This window comes from Miscanthus floridulus, chromosome 12, assembly GCF_019320115.1.
Source record: "Miscanthus floridulus cultivar M001 chromosome 12, ASM1932011v1, whole genome shotgun sequence".
In the NCBI taxonomy this organism is placed as follows: Eukaryota; Viridiplantae; Streptophyta; class Magnoliopsida; order Poales; family Poaceae; genus Miscanthus; species Miscanthus floridulus.
This window is the reverse complement of record NC_089591.1, coordinates 18736621-18747705: the sequence shown is the minus strand read 5'-3', so window position 1 is coordinate 18747705 and position 11085 is coordinate 18736621. Positions and strand designations below refer to the sequence as shown.

The window sequence follows — 11085 nt, the reverse complement described above, 5'->3', positions numbered from 1 at the left end:
CATCAAGAAGGATATCTTAGACACTATTGATCTCGATACCGTCCTTATGATTTTGCATCAAGAAATGCTCGAAGAAGTATCTTTGTATAAGAAGCAGTGGATATGATGGAGTTCTATTCTTCTTTTAAGGTAATCATATTAGTTCTAGAAGTACAAATATATTGCTCTTTTAGTCTACGTTGTTTCTCGCTCTCGATAATTATCAGACATATTAAATTAAAAATATATTATTGATTTTTCTTTCTCTATAAAGTAAAATTAGTCTATATACTCTAAAATTTTATGTTACAAATTCGCCAGAGGCCGTCAAAATCATAGGACCGGCGCTGCCAGGATCCAACCATGGTGGCCACGATGACACTCTCCTTCTTCTTTCTCTCACTAGCGACGACCCTCTTTCTTCTCCTCCTGCACAGCCTCATCAAGAACAAGAAGCGCCACGGTCGCCTCCCACCGAGCCCGCCGTCCCTGCCTGTCATCGGCCACCTGCACCTTTTGAAGAAGCCGCTCCACCGGACGCTGTCTGCTCTTGCGGCGCAGCACGGTCCGGTTCTCCTCCTCCGATTCGGCTCCCGCCGCGTGCTCCACGTCGCCGACCCCGCCGTCGCCGAGGAGTGTTTCACCACCCACGACGTCACCTTCGCCAACCGCCCGCGGCTTCCCTCCGCCCGCTACCTCTCCAACGACTACACCACGTTGGGTTCCTCAAGCTACGGGCCCAACTGGCGCAACCTCCGCCGCATCGCCACCGTCGACGTCTTCTCCTCGCACCGCGTCCTCCGCTCCGCGGATGTCCGCGCCAGCGAGGTCCGTGACATGGCGCGCCGGCTCTTCAAGGCCGCCGCCGCCGCCTCCAGGCCCGTGCGGTGCGACGTGAAGGCGCGCGCGTTCGAGCTGTCGCTGAACACTGTGGGGAGGGTAATCGCTGGGAAGCGGTACTACGGCGACGGCGCGGCGGCAGCGTCGGAGGAGGCCGAGCGGTTCCGTGCCATGGTCCGCGAGTACTTCGCGATGCACGGGGCATCCAACGTGCAGGACTTCGTGCCGGTGCTCGCGCTGGTGGACATCGGCGGCGTGAACAAGCGCGCGATAAGGCTGTCCAAGGCGCGGAACGAGTGGGCGCAGCGGCTTATCGACGAGACCCGGGCGGCCACCGCGGCGGGGACGGAGCTGGGGAAGACGATGGTCGGCGACTTGCTGGAGATGCAGGCATCTGACCCTGAGGCGTACAGCGACAAGGTCATCAGAGCGCTCTGCTTGGTGAGTTATTCTGTTCTGCAAATCGTACTGCAACTTGCAAGAATTAGAGACAGTAGTACAATCAGTTTCACACTTTCACATATTATTGTATAGTGGAAGAAAAGAAACAGAGTAATCTCTCTCAACTACTGAACATAGCAACGAACTGTAGTGGATTTCACAGGTCGTAGGATTTACGGAATTACTGGGTGCGTAGGCTGTTTGTTGACTTGCTTAGTAGTAGTATCATGGCCAGATCATTGGGATGGAGGTAGGCATGTGCTTAAGACTTTAGAATCATGGCCAAATCTTTGAGGTGGAGATATGAGGCCAATTGTTTAGTGAATGGACGGAAGATGCACGACAATGACAGGCCATCATGCATGGTTGTTGGGGTCCAGTACATCACACAACCATTGTTTACATTGCACAGCCATGATCGCGATGTGTGCAGTACATGTTATTATTATATTATATTACTCCAACTCCAACGGTTCGAAAACAAATACCTAAACATATTCAGAGTGATTTTGGATTTCCCCATAGCAAATTTGTCTCAGTTACATGCCCATTATTTTTTTCCCAGTGAGCTATATGCAGGTTCGAACACATAACGAGGAAAAAAAATAAAAATTAACAGCCACAACTAGGAACTTAAATAAAATGATATATATTACGTGTAACGACTATTGTTTTGTTACAGTATATATAAGACGACTATTATCGATATATAAATGCAAGTTAACGACCATGCACTTCACTTTTAGTAACATAATCCTGACCGGTGTCCAATATATCTTTGTTGGAAACAGTCCATCTTGCAAACTGGAACTGATACCACGTCGGCCACCATCGAGTGGGGCATGGCGCTGCTACTAAATCATCCCGCCGCCATGGCCAAGGCCCAAGCCGAGATCGACGAGGTCGTCGGCACAGCGCGCATCCTGGAGGAAGCCGACCTGCCAAACCTTCCGTACCTCAGGTGCATCGTCACGGAAGCCCTGCGCCTCCACCCCGTCGCGCCGCTCCTAGCACCGCACGAGTCGGCCTCCGACTGCCCCGTCGGCGGCTACGACGTCCCGGCGGGGACGATGCTCCTCGTCAATGTGCACGCCATGCACAGGGACCCGCGCGTGTGGGCGGAGGAACCGGAGAGGTTCTCGCCCGAGAGGTTCGAGGGCGGGAAGAGCGACGGGAAATGGATGCTTCCGTTCGGCATGGGCCGGCGGCGGTGCCCCGGCGAAGGCCTCGCCGTGAACATGGTCGGCCTCGCGCTGGGCACGCTTGTGCAGTGCTTCGAGTGGGGGAGGACCGGAGATGAGGAGGTCGACATGACGGAAGCGTCCGGGGTGACCATGCCAAAGTCGGTGCCGTTGGAGGCGTTCTACTGGCCGCGTACGGAGATGGTGTCACCGCTAACGGAACTTCACTGATCACAAGCGTTTGGATTTTGATTTTTTATTTTGCAACCCCTCTTGCTCCGCGAGACAACGACTGGCACCAACCTGATCACTGCATTGTTAAACTAATCTGCATCACTGTTCGGACGAGAAATAAAGGCCTCTTCCACGACAACGAGATGCATTTGTATACTTTTTTTAATGAAGTAGTACTATGCAGTTCTACATTGAGCCAGAGTTCCACAACTTCTAGATGGTATAATGGAAGAGTTCACAATTTTACAGTGAAGTAGAGTTTTCCCCAGCATCCAGGAGAGTATCAGACTATCAGTACTACTCCCGCCTCAAGTATCTGACTAAGGATTCTCGTAGAAAACGTTTTTATCTAAATTCTCTTAAGAAACGTTCGTGGTGAGGAATCAGAATCACTTCGTAAAACCGTTTAACTAGTAGACTACATTCTGATTCAAAAAAATATTTTTTTCATAAAAACATATAAATGATTTTTTTTTTAAAAAATCAGAACTTTTTTGCAGGCAAAGAGCAATTTAAATACAACCTATTTTAACTTATTTCACTTAAGAAAGAACTATAAAATTATGGTTCCTAATATAGAAGCGGGGCCCGCTCGACCCCGCGCTCCCCGTTCTCCCGTTCGTCTTCACCACAGCGCTCCCCGTTAAGCTCATCAGATGCTGCGGCACCGGCGCTGCCGCCGGAGCAGCAGCGTGCAGCAGGGCCAAATCGGTCTCCCTCGTTTCGTGCGCGGTCAAGGCCGCCGTCATAGCCGCCATCCTCCATGCCTACCAGTACGTGAACCAGCTGCATCTCTACATTCGCCTCGCTCTGTACGGCGTCCACATGTACTGCTTCTTGGACTTCCTCCTCCCCTGCATCGCGGCAGCCGGCGGCGCGCTCGGCATGGAGATGGAGCCGCAGTTCGACAGGCCGTACCTGGCGTCGTCCCTGCGCGACTTCTGGGGGCGGCGGTGGAACCTCATGGTGTCGGCCATCCTCCGGCCGTCAGTCTACGACCCCGTGCGCGCGCGCGCCGGGAAGGCACCGGCCGTCCTGGCCACGTTCCTCGTGTCCGGGCTGATGCACGAGGTCACGATGTACTATCTCACCCTGCGACCACCCACCAGTGAGATGACGGCCTTCTTCCTGCTCCATGGCGTGTGCTGTGTTGCCGAGGAGTCGTGCGTGCGGCGGTGGGCGGAGTGGGGGCGGCGGCCGCCGCCGCGACCCGTGGCTACGCTGCTCGTGGTGGTGTTCGTGGCCGCCACGGCATTCTGGCTCTTCTTCCCGCCAATCTGCAGGGAAGGAACGGAGGAGGTGCTGCTGGAGGAGTGGGCAGCGGTGGGGGCGTTCTTCAACGACGCCGGCCGAAAGCTGCGTATGTTTAGCACCTCAAACCTTGAAAGTCGGCATTATTCGTGCTGCGCCAGCTGACTTATATGATGGTTGAGAATTGTGCTGAGATTACTTCACTCGATTATGTATGCTCCAAGATGACATTTTGTTGATGCTAACCATCGCAAGAGACCAAGAGTAATCATGTTGCCTATCACTTGCCACATATGGTCAAACGTAAGGCTCGGTCATGATTCATGAACTTCAGGGGTACACGCTGCAAATCATGCATGCATGAGCTCATGGCGTGGAAACGTTTGGATATGGATTAGGATAGGGAAAAGGAAATACATCGGGATAAAAGGCGGGGATATGCTAGTCTTTATTTTTCTATCCTTATCTTCATTTTTCATTATCCAAACATCAGATAAAAATCTATCACGCCGCTCATTTCCCTATTCCAACCCCCATTTCCTATTTCCCAAACGCCACCTAACGATTACGACAACGGTTAGAACAATCTATTTAACTATGTCACTATATCATTGTATCGGATTATAAGTCAAACAAAAACGATTATTGCCATCAGGAAAGCAAAATAAGCATGGTGTTGCTGGTTTTCCTAGGTTATAGTTTACACTTTACAGCAAAAGCTTGAAACAAGCTTTGGCGGGGACTATTCTCTACCAGGGCTGACCTATTTAAAAGTGCAGGAACAAAAGAAAATCATAATTTGGTTTGTAATGTCACCTAATCAGTTTTCGGTTATTGGCATCTGATGGTAATCCTCATTACCGTCAGGAGCCTGTTTTATGCTTCTATAATCCAAATTATACTCCCTCTTAATGAAATACATACATACACATGGTTACGGAAAAAAAAAAGAAAATCATAATTCATCTATCCCAAAACATAAGACATAATTTGACTAGGTGCAGTCTTCAAGATCAACTTTACCCACTAATTTGTCTTATTAACTAATATATATAATTTATAGCAATAAAAGTTTGATCATTAGAAATATTTCTAAATAAAAAATCCAATGTACCAACTTTTATAGTATACATTTTCATATAATAAGACTAACTGTTAGCAAAAAACTAAAGTTTAAATTTTATAGTATAAAATTTCACTTTTATATCTCAAGTCCCTGATTTTTTTTATTTTTGTTCAAGCAATAAATAATTTTATTATTTTTTAACTATAGAAAAATATAAATTATCTCTAGTGAGTTCTCTTTCTAGTTGTACTAGTTAGTTGTATAAGATTGTTACCTGAACAGTTTGAAAATTCAGGCACCTAAAATATAGCAACTTCCATAAAATTTTCAAAGATAACAAAAGTATTACAACAAAGACCATAGACTCAACATCTTGTAATGGCAACGAAGAAAGATCACTCCAATCTTCGTCACCAGAGTTGTGAGGAGTTTGACCCAAATTATGAAATACAAGATGGTCATAGTACCCAATAGTTTTCATAGTAGAGCCCCAATGTAGGAGTGTCTATTTTAACAAAATCGCAGGTAAGGTGCCAATCAGAGTAGCCTCCTCGGTTCCTGAATGCAGCGTCGTAGCAGTCCAAGGAAATGACAAATTCTGTGGTGCCATTCATTTGCCATTCTTTTCCTTCTACTAGTCCCAACAGACATTCTGTGGTGCCATTCTTTTTCCTTCTAATACCAACACGGAAGACAAGAAAATGTCACTATTATTAACTCTGCCAACAGCAATCTTGTTCATCAAGAGCAAGGAAATTAGAAAGAGCAAGAACGATCATATCCTAATCATTGTAATGTACATAAATGATAATTTATTCAGGTTAGCAAGAGCAACAGATGGTTTTACAACGACCAGGTCAATTGCTACAGAAAGCTTTTGATCTATCCACAAAAGTAAAGCATGTAAGCATGATACTAGTTATGCAAACTTTGTATATATAAAGGCACTAAATCTTCAAAATCGTAGTCTCAGCTTCACAGCAGAATGTAAAGTGACTACTAACAAAATGAGGAAAAAAATTGCACTGTTCAAACCTTTGCGACCACAATTACAACTGCTACAAAGCCTTGGTTTTAGTAATGGTATTTCTGACACGTTAAAAAAACTCGACCCATGGGAAAGACCTCCCCCTCAAGAAAAGGGACCAAAGACTTAGACTACCTAGAAACACTTGGAAAGCAGCATAACACCCAGCTTTTTTTTTTTGTGAGACCCAGGGTTTGAACCCTGGTTGATGGTGTCATGGGAAGAGCTATATCGGAACTGCGCCGGGGTCAGTACCATTACAGTCTGGGCCCAGTGCTTTGTTGGAACAGTGCGGAACAGGCCTGACACAGACAACAAACAGGCCTGGCTCCGGCGCAGTTCCGATCTAGATCGGAACTTTTGTTTTGGTTATTGCGGTGTGGTGTTCATTTTTTATCAAAAAACGAACACGTGGTAAGCAAATTAAGGAAAGAAAATGTATAAGAGACCCCAAGCTCAGATCTGAAGAAGCTTCGAGAGCTGAGCACGAAAGGCACCAAGCTCACCATGCAGGCCTGTATGCTCACCTTTGGCTGCCTGCATGCCTGCTGTCTAGGTGGGTCCAAACAAGGGAGATGTCCACTGTGGCCCTAAAACTTACTGTGCGCCTGCAGAGGCTAGCGTGCCGATCATGGCCATCCGCTCACCACTCCTCATGGCCTCCTGCACACCCCTGGACGTAGAGTAGCGAGCGAGTCAGAGCCGTCTGCTCATCACTCATCTTGGCCTCTATTGTGTCCATGGAGGCTTGTGCACTCATCATGGCCGCTGCCTTGCGGTCATGCAGATTGGAGATGGAGAGGGGAGTTGCAATCTTGGATCCATGCATAGGGAGTCATAGGGTTAGGCTGGGGAGCAAATCATAACATGGGCTCTGGGACATTGTGAGGATGGGCTGACGGCCAGCAGGTTGCCTGCTAGTGCTTGGACATTCGATGATTTCGGTGATTCGGCTTCAGAGACTCAAAAACCATACTAAACACCACAAACCAAATAGTTAGTGATTCCCCAACCGCAAGAAACACTGAGCACCAAAAAAATTTGGCACAGTTCAGTTAGTTTGGTGTAGCGTATTTCAGCCCATGCCTACATGGAATGCCCTCCAAAGGATTCATATTGCAACAAAAATGACTTTTGCACCAGTACCTCCACAAGCACAATGGCAAATTGGTGATCTTTCAATTGCACTAAATCTTAAACCAACTTATTTCACTTGGTAGATTTCAACATCTCAAAGATTCTTATCGATGAGTTCATCTTTGAAGAAGCAAACAAGTTCTCATAGTTGGAAAGGGATAGTGAGAGCAGGTTAGCCAAGGCCCAAGGGTCCATAACGATGTAAAGATTTAAAAGCTCATATCCATTAATCTTTAAGCGGTGGGATGTAGACCTGGGACATGCTGAAAGGAACTTTTTCAGTCCAGCTTGGTAAATGAACTAGGTTGTCACATGCAGGTCTGTTTGTGGGTGTATCATCATGACAGGCTTAGGAACTGTGGTCAGCTACCAGGTCAGGGATACAGGGAGAGATGGATGTACTAGAGAGATTTATTACTGTTTAATCCAAGTAGGAGCTAAATGCTCTATAGAGCTTAGTCTGACGCTAACGAACTCAACAAATTGAGGCCAGCTGTTGTACATGCAGCCTAACATGACACTAGCTATGACCAAATATTCCATCGTTAAATAGTTCAATTTAAAGACCTTTTCCTAAAAGAAAGAACTCAACTGTAAATTGAAATCATATGTGTACAAGCTATTGCTCCAGTAGATTTGGACAGTTTCATGTTATATCTTCAGTATACAAATTCATAGAATTTATGCTCTTTCCATCTTCGTTTTTCTTTGCCATTATATCTTACATAGTATAGTGATGGAAAAGCAACACCAAACCAGTGTTTATCCCCAAGTAAGTTGTGGTTAGATAGATATGAAAACTGACATGAGCCACACAGCAAAGGAAAAAGAAAGGAAGAAAAACTTTTCCAAGTTTAATTGATTCTTCCATGCCAACAATTGATAAGAACATTCATTGAACATAGGTGGAGAACAAGAAAAAAAATCATTGAAATACTTACAGATTATAAATGAGTTATTGTACTCAAATATCAATTTCAGTAAAAGTTTAGGGGTGAAAGGGTTAAAAGAGCATACTACCAATTACCAAACGATAGTTTATTAGTGACTGAACACAACCATTTAAACAAAAAAAGTGTACTACCAAACGGTAACTGATACGATATCAACACCAAAGCTGTATAAATGTCACCAGTAAGTTAGGATCATGACTTACCAAATCATATAGAAGGCAGCGACAATGATGGGGGAAAACCACAATAAAGGTAGGCTTCAGTCACAGTAAAAAGGATTGTCCGACAGAAACTCCCAAGCTGCATTGTCTTGACATCAAGCGAAAAATACTCAACATGTCGCTCAATCTGATCATTCAGGTTCTCCTTAGGATCATCTAGCTTTATAAATAAGTATCCCTCAGCAGCACCTATGATGCCTCTAAATCGATACCCCCATTCCTCAGGCAAGGTGATTCTGTTCAGAAGCTGCCACCGGTCGCTGAAATACAAGAATGTATAAAAATACAGAATGCATCTTCTATCTGGCCGGAAAACATCGGAGACCACAACGGTAGTCCGGCCATCGCTTGACTCCAGAGTGGTAATCTGATTACTGAACATCATTGCACGGCCTGTCAGGACAGGTGAGATGTCCACGATGGAGAACTCCATTTTGCGTGTGTCCAACACAAGCCACCTATGTGTGAGAGCTACCATCCAGTAGAAGCACTCATGAGCATGGTTGCGCTGTCCTAGTCGAACGCCCATGACTCTTCTGGTGCTCAAAGCGTAGTGTTCAGGCGGTGAAAGTGCACACCATTGCTGTGACTCTGAGGAGTAAAAGAACGCTACCAGCTTCCCTCGACAGCATGCCATCCAGATCACAGTGAACGCCGTGTCGTTCTCACTGACACTATCATCACTACGAGAAACCAGGAAGATTTCACTGCTGCGTGACTGCAATTGGCCATCGCCGCCGCGCTGGACGTAGGGGTTTTCCACGGAAGCGGCGAGGTCGTTGGGGATGGGCGGGAGCAGACGGTACCTCCGGAACAGGGGGTCGCAGATTGCGACCTCGGTGAAGGCCGTGGAGAAGTCCCGGACGCGGTCGAGTAGAAAGCGGCCGTCACGGCAGTCGCGGACGAGCCAGTCGCTGGCGGCCGGCGGGAGGAAGTTGAAGCAGAAGTCTGCTGAACTGGCGAGCGCGCGGGCGAGGGCCGCCGAGGGGTGCGACGGCAGGGCTGCGTAGAACTGGGATCCACCAACCCCGCCGCTCCAGGCGGGGTAGCAGCAGAAGACGCCGAGCGGAGGCGGCGCGTGGACGGCGCCGAACCGGCGGAGGAAGTGCGGGTTGGAGATGACGCGACGGAAGGAGGAGCACGACGCAGAGGCGCGCGCGAGGTCCCGCGGCGACTGCACCTCGAGGAGGATGTCCGCCAGGACGTCGTCCGTGAGCTCGGCCAGGTCGACCATCGGCGGCAAGGGCAGCGGCGACGGATCCGGAAGGGTTTTTTTCTTTTTCTTTTTCTTTCTTCTTCTTCTACTTTTTTTAAGGGTTTCCGAAATGAGAACGTCGGGCTTCCGAAATGGGCGCTGTGTGAGTCACCCAAGCAGCTGTGGGCTGTGGCTGTGAGGAGGGACCCGACCTATTCTCAGCCCAAAGGCCAACCCAAGGCCCGCGTTGGAGGGAACACTTGTGCGCTCGGCGAGCTAACAGCATGGCTAGAAGCCTAGTAGAACACTAAAAATAGTTTAGACAGCTCGATTTCTTATTTACGGCTCTCATGTCATGTGAGGATTTGCACCGTTGTCAAAGCAAACTAGATAGATATAAGCGCTACGCTGCGCTGGTTTTAGCTTTACACGTGTTCTTATTGTTGTTTTGGTTGAAAAAAATAGGCTACAAAAGCTTAGGAATCCTCCGTCTATTCCCACTACAAAGACTTTAAACGGTATGCACGTTACCGGCCAGCTATCAGCGGATAACTGTTAGGGCAACTCCAACGTGTGATCTAATTAGAGGTGCAAAGAAGAGAGAGTAAGGTAGAATAGGTGCAATACACTAGACTAAGGGTGCAACTTGTTCATAAAATAAAAAACGAATAAACGTCAGAAGTTCACTTGGTTCATTGGTTGATAGACGTTGTCGTGCATGTTACTTCCTCTATCAAAAAGAGAGTCACATAGGGTAGCAATATTTATATCTCTAAATAAACTTATTATGAAAATATATTTAACTATTAATGTAACGATACTTGTTATGCATAATAAACATAAATAGTTTCTTGTATGTAATTCGTCAAAGTCTTAGAAAAATGTTTGATTTCTCGAAAATTGAGAATGCAATTCTTTATGGGACAGAAGGAAGGAGTAGCTAACAGGAAATAATATTTTATTTTTATAGTGGATCCCTTCATTAGAAATTTTAGTTAGATAAAACATTGGAACAATTTTTGAGCTAAAGAAGTAACTCATCGTGAATTTTTTTCTGGAACAGGAAAAATAGTAAATTAGTTGTTTTTTTTGAATCACATAGTATAGATCAAGCCCTATTCTTATGAGTACATCGCAAAGATGAAATGGACATATTTTAAGATTGACAGGATCACCTGAAAGCCTTAATTTGGTTTTGGTTAATTGATGAAACCCATTTGGACTACCCTTATACTCTAAGTGTGGAATTGAGAAAGGTTTGGTCCAAGCCAAGTGTGGAGCAAAGATGAAGTCCATGGCGAAGGTGTTGGACATGTGATGATGATCAAGCTCCGAACTTGGAAAAGAAGAAAGAGAAAAATAAAATGGGCTCGAGGCAAAGGTATATTTGATCGGGACATTTTGTTTTGGTGGTCATGACACTTAGTGAGTGTGACCATGTTTAGGATAGGTGGTCGTACTATTAAGAGGGGAGCTCTTATTGGATAACTCGATCATTTAGTGCCACTAGGTGTTGGAATACTTACATTGCATTTTAGGCCTAGTGCACAATCGGTGAGA

At 46.3% G+C, this 11085-nt stretch overlaps 3 protein-coding genes across 4 annotated transcripts; 2 read left to right on the top strand and 1 right to left on the bottom strand.

Annotated features, from left to right (window-relative positions):
* Positions 1–335: 335 nt before the first annotated feature.
* Positions 336–2856, top strand: LOC136497341 (cytochrome P450 81Q32-like). Its single transcript, XM_066493130.1, has 2 exons — positions 336–1260; positions 2052–2856. Exons 1-2 carry the CDS (start codon positions 343–345, stop codon positions 2670–2672), a joined length of 1539 nt encoding a protein of 512 aa, XP_066349227.1. The 5' UTR covers positions 336–342; the 3' UTR covers positions 2673–2856.
* On the top strand, positions 2819–4212 carry LOC136495596 (probable long-chain-alcohol O-fatty-acyltransferase 4). Its single transcript, XM_066491486.1, has 2 exons — positions 2819–2845; positions 3255–4212. The coding sequence occupies exons 1-2, from the start codon at positions 2819–2821 to the stop codon at positions 4089–4091; spliced, it is 864 nt and encodes a 287-aa protein (XP_066347583.1). The 3' UTR covers positions 4092–4212.
* Positions 4213–5297: 1085 nt separating this feature from the next.
* LOC136497223 (uncharacterized) lies at positions 5298–9610 on the bottom strand. 2 transcript variants are annotated; one of them, XM_066493013.1, is made up of 2 exons: positions 8313–9610; positions 5298–5667 (listed from the first exon to the last, which is right to left on the bottom strand). In XM_066493013.1, the coding sequence occupies exon 1, from the start codon at positions 9562–9564 to the stop codon at positions 8317–8319; it is 1248 nt and encodes a 415-aa protein (XP_066349110.1). In that variant the 5' UTR covers positions 9565–9610; the 3' UTR covers positions 5298–5667; positions 8313–8316. The 2 variants fall into 2 exon arrangements, with proteins under 2 accessions (XP_066349110.1, XP_066349111.1); XM_066493014.1 differs by having other exon boundaries at positions 5298–5664.
* Positions 9611–11085: the final 1475 nt, after the last annotated feature.